Raw genomic sequence first — 22,449 nt, 5'->3', positions numbered from 1 at the left:
TGCGCACACTTTCTGCCTTGTGGGAAAAGATCTCACACATACAGAAAAAAAAAAACAAAAAAATAGATAGATATATATATATATATATATATATATATATATATATATATATATATATATACATAGACCAAAGTGAAAGAAAAAGGATACGTGTGTTTATATGGTTTTGCGAAGAAAATCTTAAAAGTGTGGTGTGCATTTGTATTCAGCCCACCTTACTCTGATAACTGCAAATAAAATGTATTAAACTAAAACTGACTACATGATAAGACTCTGTGTGTGTCATGAAACTAGTAATGTAAATCACCCTGGACACACCATGCTAACAGTGAAACATGGTAGTGGCAGTATCATGCTGTGGAGATTTGTTTTCTGCTGGTAAAGACGGATACACCAAAATGTCAGCAGCAAAAATGTGGTTCAACAAATGGCTGACTCAGACGGGCTGAAGAGAAATGCAACCCACACTTTTCCTATTTATATTTGTCAAAAAGTGTTTTAAAAGCACATAATTTTCACTCTTTGTGTTGATCAGTCGAATAAAATTCTAATAAAAACAAAATATTGCTGTAGTTGCATGACTAAATGTGTAGATGTTTAACATGACGTCTTTAAAAGACACTTTACATTTTTGTAAAAAAGAAAAAGAAAAAAAAAACGTACTGCTCAATTTAATTTTCCAAATCTGTCTTCATCACCCAGCTCCAACTTCCAGAGTCTGTCGCCTCCCAACGGCTCTCTGGCCTACAGCCTGCTGTCCAACAGCTCAGAGCACGACCCCCGCTCCACCTCCGGCTGGAGCAGCGACCAGTCGGCTAGGCTGCAGACGCAGAAGGACCTAATGAAGGCCATCAAGGAGCTGAAGCTCCGCCTTCCCACTGAGCGCAAAGCCAAGGGCCACTCCAGCACCCTGAGCGCGCTCAAATACGCCCTGCAGTGTGTCAGGCAGGTTCGAGGTGAGCCAGCTGCTTTTGTTGGGTTGTTTTTTTTTTTTTTTTTTTTTTTTTTTTTTTTAAGACCGGAACATTTAAATGGTAGTTGCGACAATCATGATGCGAGCTCAGCTACAGCCGCTTTTCCAGATTTACAGGTTAATATGTGTAGAAAGCATCAAAATACACTCAGTTTCTGTTGCACTTTGAATAAAAAGATGTAATATCCATATTTTTTTTGTGGGGGGGGGGGGAAATGATAGAATTTTTACAGTTATTGTAGCAAGAAAGAAGAAAATGTCAATAAGGCTTTTTCAAAATTACACTTTAGACAAGAAAAGTTTCTATTTAAAGAGGGATGATGATCTTAATCAGTCACCAGATGAGCAAGGAATCTAGTTATTTGCATGTATTAAAGTTTTTAAAATATGATGGACCTAATCTAGTTTTTAGACAACTGCACCAATGAGTGACGTTTCACTAAATGAGTTTGAAAAGGTTTTGAAAGCATGTCAACAAAAGGTAGTTTCCGTCTGAAGCATAAATATGTGCAGTTTGTTGAACTACGCTGAGACTTTAACTGGAACCGTGTGCTCAGGTTAGATGAGAGTGAGATTGATGTGGTATGAAACAGATGACCAGCATCTGGAAAATCACCTCATGCCTACTGTAAAGTACAGCGGAGGATCTGTGGTGCTATGGGCTGTTAGAAGCTGTGATGTCACGAACCATGAGATTCAGATGGAAACCCAAACTCAGTCTTCTCCATTGATTGCCTCAGACTTCAGATCTTAATCTGACATTGTGAGATCATTTTACTGCAATGAAAAGATTTCAACAAATTTTTTCCCAGAGATTGTAATAAATTCTTGTGTTTTCCAGCCAACAAAGAGTACTACCACCAGTGGAGTGTGGAGGAGTGTCATGGCTGCAGTCTGGACTTGTCGACCTTCACAATAGAGGAGCTCGACAACATCACTTCAGAATACACCCTGAAGAACACAGTGAGTTCACACTCTATTTATTTCTGTTATGAGTTCTTGACCGAAGAAAACATTTGGCCTCGAATATTTTCACTTTCACCTACTGCGCTCTATGAATCTGCTATACTAGTTTTTCTTGCTGAAGTCCTGCTCTCTGTTGTCCAGGACACGTGCTCTATGGCCGTGTCGTTCCTGTCGGGGAAGGTCGTGTACGTGTCCCCTCAGTGTTCGGCCCTGCTGCGCTGCAAGCCCGAGTGTCTCCAGGGAATCATGTTCTCGGAGCTCCTGGCCCCGCAGGACGTCAGCACCTTCTACAGCAGCACGGCGCCCTGCCGCCTGCCGTCTTGGGCCTCCTGCATTGGCTCCGGTTCGTTCATGTCAAGCCCTAAAAATTCTCGAAGTCAGGATTGTAATCCCGCACTGACTGACTGACTCTGCCCTCCTCGCAGCTTCTCCTCCCGTCGACTGCACCCAGGAGAAGTCCATGTTCTGCCGGATCAGCGCCGACCGGGCGCAGGGGGGCGAGATGCGCTACCACCCGTTCCGCCTGACGCCCTACCAGCTCACCCTCAGAGACTCGGACGCTGCAGAACCGCAGCCCTGTTGCCTGCTCATCGCCGAGAGGGTCCACTCCGGATACGAAGGTCTGTATTATGGTGTTAACAAGGCTTAATAATGATAAACACATGTAGGTGCAGGGATTCAGAGGAAGACCAAACAGTTTACAGTCAAAACAAAATGAGGGAGTCTGGTTTTAGGACTCAGGCAGGTGCAAAGTTTATGTAAACACAAAGCAAACACTGCACTTTAAACGTTTCAGTACGTGTCTTCCTGATGTCTGTAGAGGACGGGAGAATGACAGAGATGGACAGGCTGTGTGTCACTATTTAGCCCTGGAGCGCCATATTCCTCTGAATATGGATTACATGCACAGAAACCGACTGCATGTGTGCTGCAGAAATGAGCCTTTTTACATAAATTCATGCAGAGAGGGGGAATTATTAATCTTTTCTCTCTGGTCCTTTCAGCTCCTCGTATCCCTCCAGACAAGAGGATCTTCACCACCAGTCACTCTCCCAGCTGCCTCTTCCAGGAAGTCGACGAGAGGTCAGTGACCTTGTTGTGGTTACTGTTGTGCTGCTGTGTGCCGGCAGTGTTTTCAGCCCGCCAAAGCATTGTGATATCAACTAATAGACTTCAAGCTTTCAGTCAGTTCAGTCGCAGATATGGTTTTATCTCAATAACTTCTTGTTTACTTCCCCAGCATTGATGTGTTTTACTAATATACCCATACACTGGGGATGTCCTTATCAGGATTTGTTTTTTTGCGAAGATAGCCATCTTAGTAAGTTTACTCTTGAAACCAGGAGATTCGGCAAGTCCTGTGTATGCTTAAAATTTCATAGTACTTTAAAACATGGTCTTGACTTTTCAGTGTCTGCTTTTATTTTCGGCAACTACATTTTCTGAAGGATAACCTTAATATGTTGATCCAACATAAGGTTAAAAAAAACTTTGCTTTCTCATTTGTTTTCTAAACATATTTCTGACTTGAAACATACAGTCTTCAATACACTTTTACTCCAGCTAACAGTTGGCTGAGGGGCTAAGCTTTCACTAGTTGCTTTTATGACTTGTTGATTATTCAGCACTAACCTATTTCTGTGCAGTTACAGTTAATCACGTTTGGACAAAACTTACAGAAAAAGTTGTTCTCCTGGTTCATATTTAGCTCATTTTTTTTCAATGTTTTAAAATTTAATGATGAGTGTTTCAGCTGCTACATGAGTTTTCTGAGCAGAACGGTACACGACGCAAGCCGACAGTGGCGTTTCCACTGGGAACGTCGACGTAAAGAATGAAAAACTGTTTGCTACAGTAACTCAGATCACAACAAAATCACCCGCAAAAACTAGAATATTGATGAGGACCTCAGGTTGATACTGATCGTCACTCCTGTGGTTTTATTGCAACTTTTACAAATTCAGACATAATCAATCAATCAAATTTTATTTGTATGGCACATTTCAGCTGCAAGGCATTTCAAAGTGCTTTACATAATTAAAAGAAAACAGCATGTGATATTGAATAAATGGTAAGAAAGAAAAAGAGATTTTGAGAAAAAAAAAAGATTAAAAACCCGCAGCCCTTTTCAACCAAGGGGGACGACACCCGCACCCCTGTCCCTATCTGGGACTCAAACCCGATCTGGGACTTTAGTCAAAACATAAAATAAAATATCACACAACTGTTCAAAGTGTTTGGTGAAATAAAAACCATTTGTTCTCATGATCTGATTGTGTGCTTTCAGGGCAGTACCGCTTTTAGGCTACCTGCCCCAGGATATGGTGGGAACCCCCATCCTGCTCTACATCCACCCAGAGGACAGGCCAATGATGGTGGCCATTCATGAGAAAAGTGAGGCTGTTTGAGTCTCTTCTATTTTGCTAGTTTTTGTGATCTTGATCAATTATTATTCAGATATTTTTTGTTTTTTTGCTCTTATAAAAGTACTTTACCTACTGTAGATGCAGTCTGAACACAGTTGTCGATATCAGGCTGCATTTGTGATGCTTCAGTACTTTTTCCTTGTGAATGCGTCTAACCAGCCTTTCATGCTTGTTTTAAACTCCGTCTAAACTTGTCCCGCGGTTCGCTTTCAGTCTTTCAGTTTGCAGGACAGCCGTTCGACTACTCGCCCCTGCGGATGTGCGCCCGCAGTGGAGAATACGTCACCATCGACACCAGCTGGTCCTCCTTCGTCAACCCTTGGAGTAGAAAGGTGGCGTTTGTTGTCGGACGTCACAAAGTCAGAACGTAAGCGGTTAAAAAAAAAGAAGAAAAAAAAGTATAAACTTGTGTTACCTTTGAAACAAAGCAGAAGTATCACACTTCTGTCTCTCTCGCTTACAGGAGCCCGCTGAACGAGGACGTGTTCACCCAGGGGATGGGCTGTGAGAATCGAGTCACCACGCCCGACATCGTCCAGCTGAGCGAGCAGATCCACCGGCTGCTTGTCCAGCCGGTCCACAGCGGCAGCTCTCAGGGCTACAGCTCACTGGGGTCCAGCGGCTCCCGGGGGTCCCGCCGTTCCCACCAGCAGCACCCCAGTGCCTCGGCCGCCTCGTCCAGCGACAGCAACGGCCCCGCCATGGACGAAGTCGCCGCCGTGGCTTCGCACAAACCTGTGAGTCTTGAGACGCCGTTGCTTTCTAAAAGCAAGCACAGGCAATAAAACTGTTATATCCTGTTATTATTAACTCAAGTTTACATGTTTGAGGGTTGTTTTTCTTTGTTTTTTTAAGATGACGTTCCAGCAAATCTGCAAGGACGTCCACATGGTCAAGACCAACGGCCAGCAGGTGTTCATCGAGTCCCGCAACCGTCCATTACCCAGAAGAAACGCCAGCGCAGGTAACGCAAAAGCACACCTGGCTGATGAACGATCCAAGAATGTTGATGATGATGGAGCAGGGGGAACATACGTTTCTGTTCCTCTCGACGTTTGTCCAGGTGCAGCAGGGGTAAGAACCATAAACAGCGATCCAATCAGAGACTTGATAGCGGACATGACTCAGCCGCCCAGCTCCTTGGTCCCTGCGGCTCTTCTGCAGAAGGAGCCCTCGACCAGTTACTCCTACCAGCAGATCAACTGTCTGGACAGCATCATCAGGTTTGTGTGCAGGCTCAAAAACAGCTTTCCTCTTCTCTCTCTCCTTTTTTTTTTTTTTTTTACGCAATGTCCGTCACTCATCCTGTACTCGTCCTGCGCAGATATCTGGAGAGCTGTAACATTCCCAACACCATGAAAAGGAAGTGCGGCTCCTCCTCCTACACCACCTCATCCACGTCCGACGACGACAAACAGCTGGACGCCACCGGCAACAACAAAGGTAACCAAACTCCGACATCTTCCACTTATTACCTAAAGGTGACTAGTAGCAGAATGCATTAAATTATCCACATCTGCAGTCTGAAACAGAAATGTGAGCGTGTCTCATGTCCTGAGTTGCTAACAAATCTGGCTCTCAATGTCTCTGTGCATCTGAACTTCAACGCTGGTTTCTCTTCAGGTGGTTCAGTTAACCTCGTAAGTGAACCACCTCCTCTGCCTCCCCTGACCATGGCTTCGAAGGCAGAGAGTGTAGCCTCAGTTACGTCTCAGTGTAGCTTCAGCAGCACCATCGTCCATGTAGGAGACAAGAAACCTCCGGAGTCAGGTGGGCACTGTTATCACTCTCACTCTCCGCAGGTTCCTAAAGGAGAATGCCACGGACCTCAAAGATCTTTTCTTTCCTCTTTCTTAACTTTTCCTTAACCTTGGTCTGCAGTAGACGATAAGAAAGAACATTTTTGCTAATTTGGAAGTTTAAAATAAGTGTCAATTTCTGTGTCCTCAGTGTTTCAGGTTAGATTAGGAGTTTTTGTACATCAAGATGTTTTTTTCACAGTCTAATTATTGCCTTGGTAAAGCTAGAGGATTGAAAATCTTGTAGTTGTGGTTGATACTTTTAAATTTCTTAATGCATTAAAGTATTTAACTGCAATGGCAATCTCTCCATCCCTTTCAACTGAAAATTGTTGTTTTAAGCAAAAAGCAATTTGAATCTTCTGCTAATTATTTGATATTTAATGTTTGGCCTTTATTCACACAGTGCTAATTAACAGTTTACACAAATTTCAGTTCTTATCACAGAAATGATTTGGTCATTACTTTTTGGGACTTTTTTATTTATTTTGAACTGCTCTTTTTATTCAACAAACAACTTTAGCGATTTTTAAAGACATTACAACTGTATTGGAGATTTTTTTTTTTTTTTTTTTTGGTAATCCATGCAGGCTCAAAATTATACATACAGCCTTAAATTCCCAATCCAATACAGCTTTATTAAGTGCCATATAAAGACACCAATATTAGTTCAAAGAATAAGTCTAAAATTCTTGACCGCATGCTTTTTGCCAGACATCTACTGTGTTCTGGTGAAATCCTGAGCATGTAACCACTACTTTGTCAGAATTGGTAAAGTTCAGAAAAATGACTTTTCTTGCACAACCCTAGCTTTCAGCATGGTGCACAGCCAATTGTGATCTGTAGAAATGATTAAAGTTAATAGTTGTATAATTATTCCACTTTTGAAAATCAACAGCTTAGATCCAAAAGGTCCTTCATGAGGAGTGGGCAGGAACCCACTTGATCCGTCAGATTTGCAGATTTTAACTCTCACTTTAGTGTCAGATCGATCCTCCTTGTAGTGTAAAATCAAGCTTTATTTTCATTGCACGGTCTCAGGTGGAAGTCCGAGAAACGACAGTGCCCATGTAAAATGGTGTCGAGGAAGGACTTGTTTCGACCAAATCTTGCAAGAACATTTGGAAACATTCTTTTTGCAACTTTGGAGCAATTTGTGTTTAATTTGCAAACGTCTGGCCATTTCCTGAAAGTGCAGTGTTGGACGTTTACCGTCTTCCAAAACCAAGCAGAATTTGACAACGGTAATGCACAGATGTTTCAAATCAGGCTAATCAAGTTTTGCAAAAAAAAAAAAAAAAATCAGGAGCTAGTCCAGATCTTTGGAATTATTTTATGCAAAATTGCAGATTTTGCTGTTCAGATCACTGAGTTACAGAAGTTTGATGCTTCAATCATACTGAGTGAAAGAAAACTGTTTAATTTTAAATGCGTTGCTTTTTTCTCCCGTGCTTTATGTTTCTCAAGACAGTGAAACTGTCTTTTCTAAGTACTTTTGAAAATCATGCACAAGGTTTCCCCCAGAAAACTTGCTAAGCCCGGTGGTTGGGTGCTGGGCCAGTCATTCATCCAGCAGCTTTTTGAGTTTAAAAATGACAGGAAATTTGAAAATATGACTTGATAATTATGAGTTATTGAAAGACTGGAAGATAAATACCTGAACACCAACTACAAGGTCTTAAAAAAATGCAAACATTTTAAAAAGACTTAAATAAATAAGCAATGCTTACAGCCTTGTGGGGGCACAAGTAAAGCCTGGTGGTCCGCCAGGCTTATAGTACAATGGGGAAAACCCTGATGCATATTTTTTCTGTTTTATTTGATCAGACATGTATGCATATATCTGTTTGTGCATTATATTATGTAATGTTGTTTCAGCGTAAAAGCCATTTGGTTTTTAACATCTCGCCATTCCTTGTCCCCCGTCTCAGACATTGTTATGGAAGAGGCTCCCACAACTCCAACCCTAGTCGCCCCCCCTCTGGCTACCACCCCAAAGCCTCCAGCTACCACCAGCTCGACTCCAGTTGCTCTGACCGCCCCCATTAGTACAACTGTAGCCCCCTCTCACCTTCCTCCGCCGCCTCCTCCGCCTCCTCAGCCTCAGGCAAGTCAGCCGGAGAGAGACAGCTGGCGGAGCGGCAGCGTGGGAGGCGGGGCGGCAGGAGGGAGCGGTGCTCCCAGCCGGCTGGGCCTGACCAAGGAGGTGCTGTCGGCCCACACCCAGCAGGAGGAGCAGGCGTTCCTCGACCGCTTCAGCGATCTGAGCAAGCTGCGGGTCCTCGATCAGACTGCGTCTCTGAACGTGCGCGCCCACGCCCCTGCTGCGCTGCCACGAGGTAAGATGTGAACGTCACTCTTTCGGATTTAAGCCACAAACTTGAATGTGATTTATCAGGATTTTATTGTGATAGACCAAAACAAAGTAGCACATAATGTATAGTTTTCTGTGATACAAATAGAAATCTGAAAGGTGTGGCACACATTTGTATTCTGTCCCCATAAAGTCGACAGCCCAAAATGAAATCCAGTACAACCAGCTTCCTTTAAGATGCAAGATGTATGTTTTTCTTTTGGTGTATTTTTGTGTTATCCCAATTATCAATCTTAACAGAGAAGCATGGTAGTGGCAGCATCATGACTTTTGTTGGAAAATGTTAAAACATTTTGAAATGAGATTTTGATGCTCTTGCTGGATGCTGTTCATGAACAATTTCAGTTTGTGTGAACTAAAGAGGCAGCGTTTCACAACAGTATGAAGAGGAAATGTGTGTTTTCCTTTCTCTGTGGGTTAGGAAATGCTCATACAATTTTTTGCTTTTGTTTTGTTTTTGCTCAGGTGTTCGCTGCTCCCGTGATTACCCAGCAGCCGGAGGCAGCACCGCTCACCGCCGAGGCCGCGGTGGTAAGAGACTGAAGCACCAGGAGTCGTCGGACCAACTCGGCTCGCTGCCTGTGAACCGACAGGACCCTCGAGTGAACGCAGCCCCCGTTCCTCTAAACGTGCCCCTTGGGCCCCCCACAAACTCCCCCTCGTGGCCCTCGGTGGGCTCCCAGGCCAGCATCCCCGCCGCTCCCTTCCCCACTGGTATGCTCCCAATGTACCCCATCTACCCACAGATGCCCCAGCCTTTTCCCGTACCCGATCCGACGCGGTTCCCCTCCACCCAGATGGTACCTCCCATGATGGCGTTTGTTTTGCCCAACTACATGTTCCCCCAGATGGGGCTCCCCATGTCTCAGCCCGGCGCCGCCCCGGGGCATTTCTACAACCCCAACTACTCTTTCACCGGGGTGCCCCCGCACCCTGCTCTCGTCCCCGTCCCCTCCTTCTCCAACTCTATGCCCATGGTGGGCACCTGCGCCCCGTCCCGCAGCAGCACCCCACAGTCCTTCACGCAGACCCCCGCTGACCGGGAGGGGGCGGAGTCTCCCCTCTTCCAGTCAAGATGCTCCTCCCCTCTCAACCTGTTGCAGCTGGAGGAGACGCCGATCAACCGGTTAGAAGTCGCCACTGCTTTGGCAGCGTTGCAGCAAGCCCCGCCCTCTGTGCAGAGCGCAGCAGCCGGGGGGCAAAGTTCAGCCAATCAGAGGAGCTCTGACGATCCATCCAAGGAGAATGAGAACGTAGGTGGTTTCTGCTGCTCCATAACCCAATAATTTTCACCTCAGCTTTGAAACATCTTTTAGATGGTACTAAATGTTTTCTCTTCTGTTCAGGTTGAAGCTGTTGAGTCCAACCAGGATGCAATGTCCACTTCCAGTGACCTGCTGGACCTCCTGCTGCAGGAAGACTCTCGCTCAGGCACCGGCTCAGCCGGCTCCGGTTCAGGGTCCTCGGGCACGCGGTCCTCAGGATCAGGCTCCGGCTCCAACGGCTGCAGCTCCTCAGGAACCAGCGGCACCAGTGAGTAGATTTGGTCCAAAAGATACCACACACCTTACGAACATTTTCATTTTTCCACATTGTGTCACTTTACAACCACAAAATTCACTGCTAGCAGTTTTTGGAAGCAAACCAACACAATTGGTTTTCCCTTTTTTTTTTTTTCTTTTTTTTTTTCCAAAATAAACTCTATGAAGTAACTACCAGGTGATTCCAAAAAGCCGTTGGGTTCCATTGGATTTTATTTAGGGTCTGAACACAAATGCGTTTGAAATTTTCTGGTTTTTGAAATGCCAAAATGTTCACGGAGTGGGAACACTTCTGCAAGGCTCTGCATGTAGACCGAATCATTGAGCTGTCACCGTTTTGGTTAAACGAGTTAAATGATTACCGAGTTTAAAGGTGAAGTGTTCAGGGTCACAGAACGTTCAGCTTGACTCTGAATCCTCGACATGTTCTTATCTGGATGATGGATGCAAAAAGGTGGTGCCTTACTGAGGATTGGTAAAGTACTCTTGAGCTCAAAATGTTCATCTCTGATAAATAATTTCTTTATTTACTCTTATTCTGTGATTGTCATAAGAACATTACATAAACTAGTGAAAAAGGAGCAGAGTAGCTTTTTTCTTGTATTTTTTCATTTTCGAGGCCTTGAATCTGGTTTTGTCTGGTTATGTTGTTTCTAAACCATTTATTTTTATTCGACTTATCATTTTTGTTTAATGATCCTCGGCCTTGACTCGGTTAAACACCACCTCACATTCATCATTGTGAACCTTGATCATTTTCTCAGTTTGTAGTTTTAGATTTTACTAAACAAGGTTGTTCTGCTTTTTGAGATTAAAAATAAAAAAAAAAAAAAAAAGCGTTATGCTTTCATCTGAAGGATGAAGATTGAATAGGTTAATTATCAATCACTCCTAACCTTCTCAATGCGAGTCATTGATTATTTATGTCAGGAGTAGAGACGTCATCACACAGTGTGAGAGGGATTGAGTCATGAAACAGGGTTTTACTGTTAAAACAGGCTTGACGTGTTAAAATGTGGTTAGTGATTAGCTTCATTAGCACTGATGAGTGTAGGTTGCAGCCTCTAGATCCTTATGGTAACTTTTAAAACCTCCAAAATGCTGCAGACATCCCCAAATCCAACATTTTCTGTGAGAGAGCGTTAAAGCTCCAAAAAATATAACAAAACAACTTTGCTGGTCTTCATTCAGCCTTTTTGTCATCTACAGAAAGTCTCCATGTTCAAAGGGAGAATGAATGAAAAGCCGATAGTGTTTTCTTTTTGTGCTCTTTGATGCATTTCTGCACTTAAAAATTGCTAACTTCGGAGTCTGTCCATCTCAGAGTATTTTTGCCAGCTCAGCCTGTTAGCGGTTAGTTACGGTGTGTTCACTGACCAGAAAATTACCATTTGAATTTCCATTCATTGGTCACCTAGTAGGGAGGGGGACAATCTTGGATGGTTTATAAGATAATTTCCAACTATTTGAAGTCAATCGCTCTACGATTAGCAAAAATATTCATAGCTTCCAATTTTCCCAGTAATGGGCATTCCAGCAATTTATTTCCAGGAGCAGAGAAATTGAAAAACACCTAAAAACTCAAACGGCCTCGGTTCGACGTGGAAGTAGAAAAACGCAACATAAAGATGGCTGGAAATGAAAGTTTGTGCATTTTCTTTGTCTCATTCCTGCATGAGTTTAAGCAATAGACTTTATCAGCTGTGCATAATTCTTGCACAAACAATGAGAAAAGCAGCTTTGTATTAATTTCAGCTTTAAGAGATCAGTTTGTCGGATCAAGCAAACATGTTAGAGAAAACGGGTAAAGGCTGGAAAGCAGCTGGTTTTCCTCTCATAACCACTTCTCCCCGCCCACCCTGTCAGTTCTGACCTTTCAAAGCAGATCGCTTCTGTCACTTTCCTGTACTCGGTACTTTCTTCTCTGTTATTGATTCAGGTTTTCTGGAACACCAAATCAAACGCATTTCCTTTCATGTACTTCGCAGATGACTGGTTTAGTTTCACTATTTGTCGAAGCTGAGTCCGCGGTTTCGGCATCGCTTTGATCGTCACGTCTGATTATGTAGCTGTGGTGCAAAATCTCTTTATGTCTGCAAACAAAGAAGCAAAGCACATGTCCTCATCTCTGGAGAGGAAATCAGACATGTGCAGCGTGTGACGTGGAATTATGAAAGGGCGGCGTACGTAGAGTAGCAGTTTTAGGACGGAGGCCTAAAGATTGCGTGTATTCTTACTTTCCTGCTGCTCGTAGTTTGAGTCACGTAGCCACGCAGAATTTTCTGGGCTCACCCAAATAAAATGTTGCATAATCTCGGTTGAAATCTCAATTTGCTTATGAGAAATTGTCCACCGAAATCGTTTTGGAAAAAGTTGGGGTCACTGACCCAACTCGTAGATGTTGCGAACTCCTCAACTGACTCGGTAACATTTAACTTCAACTGTTTGTTTGTTTTTCATTGCCCCTCTCCCCACCCAATCAGGCAGCAGCCAGGGCACCCACACCAGCAAGTACTTTGGCAGCATCGACTCCTCTGAGAATGACCACTCCCGTAAGCAGCCAGCAGGGGGCGGTAGCAGCGCTGGAGGAGACAGCGGGGAGGATCAGTTCATCAAGTGTGTGCTGCAGGACCCCATCTGGCTGCTGATGGCAAACACCGACGACAAGGTCATGATGACGTACCAGCTGCCCGTCAGGTACCATGTGACTTCCCCACTCAGTCGTCTCATGTTTTAGCTGATTCTCGTGTTTTGCTTTAGTACGTCTTTTCACTACTATATGATAGAAAAACAGTTGGTTTTTTGGGAAAAGTAGGCCCATTTTTATGCTACTGCATCATTCGACTTTTGCTGCATCTACGTACTTGTAAAATATTACCTGTTGAGGGGCAACAAATATCACTTTTAAAATGAATAAGTGAACAAATAATCCTCTCCCTGTCCTGTTATGAACAGAAACATGGAGAAGGTGCTGCAGGAGGACCGCGAAGCTCTGAGGAACCTGCAGAAACACCAGCCTCGCTTCACGGACGAGCAGAAGAAGGAGCTGAGCCAGGTCCACCCCTGGATCCGTACGGGACGCCTGCCGCGGGCCATCAACATCTCCGTAAGCTCCCCCAGCACCGCCCGCGTCCCCAGCGAGAGCGCGCGCACCCACAGGAATGTAAATTAAACGTGCGTCTCTTTGTGGTTTCAGGGCTGCACGGGGTGCAAGTGTCCCCCCTCGGTGCCTCCCGCCACGCCGTTCGACGTGGAGATCCACGAGATGGAGCTGTGCACCGTGCTGAAAACCCAGGAGTGCAGCGGCAAGGACGGGAAGGCTCTCGCCGAGGCGGCCATGGACGACGTCCAGGTGGAAGACGAATACGAGGAGGACGAGGCACAGCAGAGGAAAGACGCCAAGGCGGAAGAAAATACCGAAAAGAAGGAGAGACTGGCAGCAGAAACTGTGAAAGACAAAGAAGAGACTTAAAATCTAAATGAGAAGCGCTTGAGTTTTATCACGTTTCTGCTGATCTGCAGAAGAAACAGAAAAAGAAACGCGCACCTTCCAGGACATGTAGAGCTCCACGTTGCACGCTCTTTTGGGATGGTGAGGTGCATATTAATCCACAACACTGCCATTTACTGCTGGACTGGTCAGACCGAACTGATCTAAATATCTGACTGTGATCACACAGCATCCGGCATGTTGTATATGACTGCAGGAGAAAGGCCTTGAAAACCACCAGATACTCCCACTCAGTTTTAGAGAGTGACTTTTAATTCCTTCTTTCCTGTTTTTTTGGGGGGGGTTTTTTTGTTGTTCTCTTTGTTCCTGTATACATATTTATTTAAGCTGTAAAGTTTATAGATGACTGAGGGTAAATGTGTTAGAAATAAAAACTGATGAGCCACATTACAGAGTCGAAGCTTGAGAAGACAGAGGGACGTCTCCTCTGTTACAGTTCTTCATATTGAATGTTTCTAGGAACACTGCTTTTTTTTTATTTTTTACTTTGTGTATATTTTTGTACTTTAAGCTCCTACAGCTATTGCTACAGAAGACAAAAATACCCCAAAAGGAATAAATCATGTTGTAAGAATTGCTGTTAAAAAAAAAAAAAAAGAAAAAAAAAAAGTTTTTAACCCAGAAGTCAAGCACTTTTGTTTGAGCTGCCCCTCGTTGTGGCACGGTGGCAATCACCAGAAAACTGACTGGCACTTTAACTGACTCTACAGTTCAAGATTTCATGTGGACGATGAATAATGCTGCTGTGACGGACAGTATTCCTCCGAGCGGTGGTCACGTTTCAGTTTATGTGTTGGCAGTGCTCGCTCGTGGCTTTAAGTAGCTTTTCTAAGAGATCAGCGCTTTTCTTCGTAAACACCCTGACAGTTTTCCCCTGTTTCCCGCCCCCACACACTCGCTTCTTCTCTCTTTCTCTGTCTCTCTGTGGCACTGTTCTGGTCATGTGATGTTCTACTCTTCATGGTGTCAGTGGCATCTGCAGCAGTTTCTTAAAACATTTTGTGAAGTTCTTTGTACAAAATGAAAACAATAAAAAAAAAACATTCAAATGTCATTAAAACATGATCCTTTTAGATGTTTGATTTTTTTCTTTTCTCCAGCTGTTAGTTTTATGTCCTTTGACACTATTTTTGTCAGTGGGTGTTTTGCAACAGTTGGCCCTGGGTACACAGATGTGTCCAGAAGGAGCTGGAGGCAGAGAGCAGATGAGGGCAGCTGCTTTTTCCAAACCCGGCCGCAGCCTCCTTCTATTCAAACTGCGGTTTCCACCCAAAGTGTTCACCGCAGCCTAAAAAAGACAAAGGCACGTCCTCGTTCAGACAAACAATGTGGGAAAGTTGACTTCACTGAAACCCTTTATTACAGTGATGGCAATAATGATTTTTATTGTGTGTCGAACCAGTTATGAGAGAGTAGGCGTTAATAAATTAGCTGAAAGCGTTTCTAATTAGAAACTTTCTTCCTGTTCCAAATTTGCTTGTGCTTTTTGATCCGTGGCCCAGTAGGCCTACATTTACAAACTACTTCTTTCTTATTTGAGGCTGGCTATTTAGCATTCTCTCCTGCACTTTAACAATTTCATCCCCTGGTTTCTAACAATGCGCGAAGGAATTTAAACACCGTGATCAACCTTCATATATGCTATGCTTTCCTTGGCTCGTCAGCTTTAGTCTAAACTTGTGCTTGCTGCTGTCATACAAAACAAAGCCAACCTTTCTAGAGTGAAAAGGCTATCAGACGGCATCTGACATGCTACATGCTGAAACGTTAATGTTTTGTTCTTTTTTTCTTGGCCAGACGAAAATGAAAACTATTTTCATGCCTTTGCAGCTTTCACAAAGCACCAGAGTAAAAAAAAAAAAAAAAAAAGCTAAAGTCAACATGCTAACTTTCCTAGCGTGAAAAGAGTAAGAAATTAAGCTAACTAGCCTTAAAAGCTAAACATAGGTCTTGTAAAACAATATGTAAAATGTTCAGCACTAAGTACACAACTATTCCCGAAGCTTAAATACAATTTACTTTTGAGGATAACTCTGATTTAAACGGTGCTTCCATGTCCAGGCAGCCTAAAGTTGTTTTGGCAACTTTGTCACAGGTACCAAGCAAAAGTCAATGTTAACTTTCTTACCAACACAATGTGAACAAAGTCTAGCGATCACTGTGCACCGATCCCCCTTTTTTTCTTAGTCAAATTTCAGCTGTGCTTTTATGTCCACATCCAGCTCTAAACCAAGGTGAGTAGTAAAGTTACATTTACTGAGTCACGTTTCGGGAAACAAAAATATACCTTCAGCATCTTCATTACACTTGAGTAATATATTGATGTAATGCTACTAGTAGATCTTACTCATTATACTGTCACAATATAGTGATAGTTTTAACATGTAAAAACCACTTTAGATGTATAATAAACATTACATTCTGCAGCTTTAAGATATTAACAGATATTCACTAGAACATAAGGGAGGTTGTGTGTGCAGAGTATTTCATCAGATTTGCACCGACAGATGTTCAAACAAACAGTTATTTAATACAGAAATTAAAACGTTTATGTGTTTATCTGCCATATTTGAGTTAGTGGGCTTTTCTGGCGGTATTTTAACTTCAAATGTACTCACTTATTTCTGAACGGTGTGGTATAGCATTTGTAAGCTAATGTTTAGTCATGGCTAACATCAAAGTTAGCCATAAAAGTTAATTAGCTCTACACTCTGAAATCCAGCCCATTAAAATAGGTTAAAACTATTACTTTGACAATTAATGTATGGTCTTGCAGGCTAGCTTAGTCCAGGGTTCTGATTTGTCTAACATTTTCTAAGTGACGGTTTCAGCACAGGAGATAAAAAGGCAGAGATTTTATAGCAGCTGTAGTTGCTACCATATGGATGCAGAAGTTTAAATAACCTATGTTATTAAAATAGTTATCAGATCACTTCCATTGATGCCGATTTAGCAAATACCAGTACTCTAAAATAAACATTTTGTATTTATGAGTGTTGGACTACCTGACAGCAGAAACACCGAAGGACCCCAAAATCCAGTTAGGTCAGACATACTTGGCAACGAAGCCAGATGTTTTTCATTCAGCTTCCCATGGTTTGCATTGGAAAGTTGAACCACACAATAAAATTAAGGGTAAAGAATATAATTATTCTCGTTGAAAACGTGACAAAAGAACAGTGGGTTATGGGCCACAATTGCCTGTGAGTAGCAAAAATCCACAAATATTTTAGGCTCCCCCTAGAAATGCTCATAACTGCCTATTTTAATACTTCAAACACCATACAAACATGGTGTCGAATGTAACATTTTACGAATAAGAAGAAGAAATTCCAGTGAAAGTAAATCTTTGTTTTTCAGCATGCACACACATTTTCAACAATTAGACTCTTGAATCTGTGGGTTGAGCCTGGTCATTGGCTATTTTGGTTCCAGCGTTACTGGAAAGGTGTGTAAAGATTAGAGTACAGTGGAATTGATTAGTCTGAAGAGTCCTGACCTCATTCGCGAGAGAGAACATTAAAGGTACTTTAGAGAAGAAATTGTGAGTCAAGCCGTCTTGTTCAACATCAGTGCCTGACTTCACGGTTGCTCTGCAGAACGAACGGTCAAATATTCTTTTTGTTGAGGCAAACCAAAAATATACTCTTAAACTTAACTCTATGTAGGGTTTAGTGTTTTTTTGGTTTGCTGGTGTATTTGAAAGAGCAAGTTTTCTAAATGCAGGCACTAACAAGAGTCCTGCTTATAGCTGGCTGTGCAGTGAAGTGGTTTTTACACATACAATCATGGCCATACGTTTGGATGTGTTTCAAGTTCAAACTCTTGACGAGAAAACAATTTTGCACTTTAAATCAAAACTTACTGTGCTGTCCATTTTTCTTGATATCTCCTGCTGTTTGTTTTTGCATGTTAGATCCGAGCTTGTAATGTCAGATTTAGGTTCTCAGTGGGCTACGTTTAGGGCTGTTTCCTAGCCAAAAATTTCAACATTTCAATCTTCTGACCTTTTAGACTCTTTGTTTTCACTATTGTCTTGTGACAGTGGTCCAACGTGCAGAGAAATACACAAACTATTTGGTTTGTTGAAGAGGTTTCTGTTAGAGGATGTCGTGATCTTGGGTAGAGATGTGGGTAAGCCCACGCATGGATTGGATGAGGGTCCTTCAATGTTGGCACATTGGACTTATAGCAGTTCTCACTTCATCTGCTCTCTGAACAAATCATTCTGGTCTAGCAATTCTGGACAATTGTCCTCCGGCAGAACCTCCTGACGTGAAGTCTTGATAGTTCAGAAAAAAAAAAAATGACTGAAGGTGTGCAAGGCCATTTTGAAGGAAGACATCAAGGGTTACATTTGTTCCTCTCCTTCAAATAATAAAATCGACCACGAGGTTTAAACAAGATTGTTTCACATCTTCACCTTTACTTACAATGCGACTAAAATAAATTAGGTTACTGCATCATCTGATTGAAATAGGGTCACAGAGGTCTCATGTCCTTGTGGAATATATTTTTGGGGATCCTAAGACGATCTTGGATCACGTTCACGGGGTTCTGGGAAAACTGCCACACAGTTTTCTTCCGGGGCAGATCACAAAACGTCCAAAGGGGAGATTCCAGGAAGCCTTGTGAAAATATGCCCTCTCAGTACACTCATTTTCATGCAAAGGAGCAGGAACTCTACTCTGACAGGCCCCCAGGTAACCTAGTTCCCAACCCTGGGCTCACTAAGGGCCAACCCAGGCACCGGACAGAAGAAGTTAATTTGAGCCACTTGACTTGCAAAACACATTGTGGTAAATGGCTTACTCGTGTCCACTTCACACCACATTCAGTCATTCACACACTGATGGTGACAAGCCACTGGAGTTGAGGCTGCCATGCGCCGGGATCACCTGTGTGGAGAGCGCGACTGGGGATGAGAACCTGCAACATCGTCGATTATGGGACAAACTCTTACTACTGTCGTCACTGCCGTCCCAGAATCAACGACAACGTCCTCGTTGTTTTACATTACAACTAGAGACATGACGAAAAGCAGGCAAGCTGCATAGACGTGCTGTAATCTGGATAAAATATGTGGGATACTTGCCGTAGCAGGGATTCTGTCCATTTTATATTTACCCTCTCTCCTTCATCAAACAACCTTCACTCAGCTTTCCTTTCATCATTGCCACCTCTTCCCTCCCTTTCCTAACCTCAGACTCTCTCCACGCCTATGCCTGACTTCTCCCTCCTTCCTCCGTCCTCCTCCTCTGCCGTCTCTCCTACTCTTTGAGGACAGCAGGATGGAGGACAGGGCATCGACTCTGTGTCTTCTTGTCTTTTCTTTGGCTTTAGGATGGACCGAAGGGCAGAACAACACAGACTCAAGGTAAGAGTTCATATCTGTTGAAACCGTCCTCCTTTTGTAGCTTTTTTTTTTTTTTTTTTTCCCCCCAAAATGTTCACAAGTGTGCACAAGTGGCAAGTCCTTTTCAAGATCAGGACTGGGAGTCTGGCCCGATTCCTTTATTGGGATCAGTGGGAGTGCAGTAGAAATGGAAGGGTTTAGTGTTGGGAGCACTTAACTGATTCCCTTAAACTTGCATAAAAGAAAATGACACATGTTGAAAATGACGTAGTAATTAAACTGGGCATATTCGCAGATGCCTTTGGATCTGGTGGCTGCAACGCTTTAGCAGAGTTCTTCATCTCTGGAGTTTAGTTTTATGTCGTTTTTTTTTTTGTTGTTGTTTTTTTTTAGAGCTCCAGCGAAACCTGGACTTCCACAAACACACAGGGTGTAAATTGAACATGAGTAACAAACAAATACCTGTGGGCTGCTAAGCTCCAGAGGGTCTGAAGGGAGGGACTTTAACCACTGGGATAGTACAGCCAACTGTGGCCGAACAGCACCACAGTGGACTCACAACACGTTATAAAACAAGAGTGAAAATAGCAGAAATTTCGCAATCAACAAATCTATATAGCAATGGATTTTACAAGATGACGAACTGCTGAAGAAGTGGACGACTCCATCTGCGTACAGTGGGTGCAGCGAAATTAAAAGCTGGAGCTGGTGGAGCTTTTGATGTGTGTTTATCCGAGTGTGGCGTGGTGGGTGTGTGTCACCAGGCTCCATGTGTGAGCAGTCTGTTGCGTCGCAGGTTGAAAGTGCCTATTTGCTGCAGAAAAGTGTGTCTCCTGTCAACTTTCTTGTGGCGCAGTCTTCACACAGCACACACACACTATGCGTACGGTAAGGCTGCTGGCCTGATTTGACCACGCGTCAAGTGAAAACACACCACTTCCACCTCCCTCCGGCCTCGAAGAACACAGGCTGCCACTGTTACATGCACCAGGCGCATTTAGTGACGTGTGCATGCAAAGTTTGACCTCCAAACTTTTCGGTATGGCTGATCAGGGAAGATGCATTTCATGGAGTCCACTGCAAAATGTCTCTGTTTTTTTTTTTTTTTCAGGACTATGTTCCCCTGCGGAGGTCACCTGGTCACTGACTCTGGCATAGTGGCCAGTGAAGGGTTCCCCAGTTTCTACAAACCCAATAGTAAATGCACCTGGTACATCACAGTGAGTGAATTTCAAATTTCTCATTATGCTTGATGCTTTGTTTCTCATCAGGGATATATTCAAAATTCTTTGAAAAGGTACTATTTAATGTTAGCAGAGTAGAGGTGACCATTTTCTGCCCTTGAAGACTTTGATGTTTTCCACCTGATCTACACACTTGAATTCAGTTACTGATTTTTTTTTTCATTAAATTCAAATGTGTAGAACAAGGGACACATCTAAAAGTAGCAGGATCTGACCCTCAAGGAATGCAGATTGAGACCACCGGCTTAAGAGCATCAGGAGTAGCAGCGGATGGGGTTTCCTAGCAACAGTTGAGAGTTCAATAATAGTCAGTGGACGAGTCATCCTTGACATCCTCAGGAAACACAAGAGCTTTTACATATTGATTATTCAAGCCCCTAAAATCTCTTAACGCCGCATCCAAGAAAATAATGGATGCTGGAGACGTAAAGGAAGAAAGACGTCTAAGGACTGTAGAAAAGTCAAAGTCCTAAAGTCTTGGGGAGATGTCAGGTCTCTGAGGACTCCAGGAGGTGTAGGGATGCTAAAGATTCAATAGCAGATGCTGAAGACGATGACAGCTCTGAAAAAAAACAAAACTGGGAGTGGAGGAGGACACAGCGAAGGGACACCTTTGACCTCTCATGGGGTTATGCGGAGTTGCAGGGGGGTTTAGAGGTGACCAAGACGGCTGTTCTGAGATAGTAATCTCTTAAGAGGATGGATGTAAACTCTTTTTGGATGACATAAAACAAGAAATTGTGACAATGACGGTGATGTAGATGACGACTGAGGACAAGGATGCTCTGGAGACAGAGAGACGAGGACCCTGCAGGTAAAGTGAAGACACTGCATGTGATAATACAGATGAGGACGTTTCAGGTGACAGGACAGGTAAAGATCCTCCAGGTGACGGTGCAGATGGAAGTGATGCTGTTCCCTCACATTCAAACTTTTGACTGGCTTTATTTGAATATCTTAGGTCTTCTTGATAGTAGCATATTGTACCTAATAACCAAACAGGCTTGATAAACTTCTGATACACCATAACAAGTGAAGAGTACCTCTGGGAACGATTGGACATAGTTTCCTCTTTCTCATGTGCTTCCAGTACTCCCAGTGGTTTTTAACTTGTTTGGACCTGCAGTCTGTCCCAGGTGTGGACAGCCACTGCAACCAGAATTTCTCCCAACACCCTGAACATGCTATTGGCTCGTGGAACCAGAAAAGACTGTCAGTCCTTTGCGGCTCTAATGTTGCACATCCTGGTATTTTGTATTCCATAACAAAAATGTGTGCGTTTTCTCCTACCACTTAAAAGCAGAATGAAGTATACGATATTGAATAACTGATAAATGTAATAAAACTCTTCTTCTTCTTCGCCCCCTCCAAACTCACCAGGTCCCAGAGAGCCATGTGGTCATGCTGTCTTTCCGCCTCTTCGACATGGAGGCTGACCCCACCTGTCGCTACGACTACCTGGACGTCTACAACGGTCACTCGCGCCTGGTGCAGAAGCTGGGCCGTTTCTGTGGGACATTCAGGCCGGGCGCTCTCATCTCCACCTCCAACACCATGATGCTGGAGATGGTGTCTGATGACGCCACCGGAGGGAGAGGATTTCTCGCTTCCTTCAACGCGGGGAAGCCACATATGGAAGGTTCTTAGTTATTTATTTTTTTTTATCTGCTGAACTTTTAACGGTTGGAAATGTTGTTGTTTTATTTGTGACGTGCAAAATTATAGTTTGTCTAAAATCTCATCGTCTTGAAGGAGCGAAGCCACCGCCCCGACAAATCGCGATGTGTGCATGCATTTAGCTCGGGCTAGAGCATTTCCTGTTTTGACTTCACAGAGGACCAGTTCTGTGGAGGCCGTCTGACCAAACCACAGGGTTCTGTGAAGACGCCCAACTGGCCCAACTCGAATTACCCAGCAGGTATCAGCTGCTCCTGGCACATCACCGTCGAGCCGAGCAACGTAAGCTGATCGTTATACACTGACTAATTATGGTAATGTGACTAACTTACCCCTTAACTTTGAAGGATTTTTTTTTTTTTTTTTTTTTTTTTTTTTTTTTAAAAATGATAGCGCCCCCTGGTGTTCTTTGTGTTATCCAGCAGAAAAGCAATTTAAAAAAATGGACAGCATGAATCATCTTTGAACGATCAAATGTCCTCATGAACCCCATTGAAGTCCTGGAAGGTAGTCATGTTTGCTGCTGATTGGGTGAAACTTGAATCAAGACGAATAAAAATAGTGGAGTTTTTTTTTTTTTTT

General features: G+C 43.4%; 2 protein-coding genes across 3 annotated transcripts in view; both read left to right on the top strand.

Moving 5' to 3' along the window:
* Positions 1–14,265, top strand: part of per1b (period circadian clock 1b) — a 27,653-nt gene extending 13,388 nt beyond the window's left edge. For both annotated transcript variants that reach the window (XM_015029287.1, XM_015029289.1), the window contains exons 3-20: positions 703–956; positions 1,815–1,936; positions 2,081–2,282; positions 2,365–2,559; positions 2,944–3,022; positions 4,227–4,333; positions 4,579–4,732; positions 4,829–5,102; positions 5,221–5,329; positions 5,429–5,588; positions 5,690–5,808; positions 5,989–6,135; positions 8,096–8,503; positions 9,004–9,791; positions 9,885–10,071; positions 12,563–12,776; positions 13,035–13,185; positions 13,276–14,265. In XM_015029287.1, the coding sequence (XP_014884773.1) occupies positions 703–956; positions 1,815–1,936; positions 2,081–2,282; positions 2,365–2,559; positions 2,944–3,022; positions 4,227–4,333; positions 4,579–4,732; positions 4,829–5,102; positions 5,221–5,329; positions 5,429–5,588; positions 5,690–5,808; positions 5,989–6,135; positions 8,096–8,503; positions 9,004–9,791; positions 9,885–10,071; positions 12,563–12,776; positions 13,035–13,185; positions 13,276–13,551 (3,946 nt within the window). In that variant the 3' untranslated portion in view covers positions 13,552–14,265. The remainder of the gene's footprint in view (positions 1–702; positions 957–1,814; positions 1,937–2,080; positions 2,283–2,364; positions 2,560–2,943; positions 3,023–4,226; positions 4,334–4,578; positions 4,733–4,828; positions 5,103–5,220; positions 5,330–5,428; positions 5,589–5,689; positions 5,809–5,988; positions 6,136–8,095; positions 8,504–9,003; positions 9,792–9,884; positions 10,072–12,562; positions 12,777–13,034; positions 13,186–13,275) is intronic.
* A 4,574-nt stretch (positions 14,266–18,839) lies between these two features.
* Positions 18,840–22,449, top strand: part of pcolceb (procollagen C-endopeptidase enhancer b) — an 11,596-nt gene continuing 7,986 nt past the window's right edge. Inside the window, exons 1-4 of the mRNA XM_015029286.1 lie at positions 18,840–18,967; positions 20,058–20,166; positions 21,571–21,829; positions 22,025–22,149. Coding sequence (XP_014884772.1) covers positions 18,882–18,967; positions 20,058–20,166; positions 21,571–21,829; positions 22,025–22,149 — 579 coding nt within the window. The 5' untranslated portion in view covers positions 18,840–18,881. The remainder of the gene's footprint in view (positions 18,968–20,057; positions 20,167–21,570; positions 21,830–22,024; positions 22,150–22,449) is intronic.

This window comes from Poecilia latipinna, unplaced genomic scaffold (genome assembly GCF_001443285.1).
Source record: "Poecilia latipinna isolate Pla-1442-1.1 unplaced genomic scaffold, P_latipinna-1.0 Scaffold149, whole genome shotgun sequence".
Taxonomy (NCBI): domain Eukaryota; kingdom Metazoa; phylum Chordata; class Actinopteri; order Cyprinodontiformes; family Poeciliidae; genus Poecilia; species Poecilia latipinna.
The sequence above is the reverse complement of the archived record's forward strand: the minus strand, read 5'-3'. Positions and strand labels throughout refer to the sequence as shown.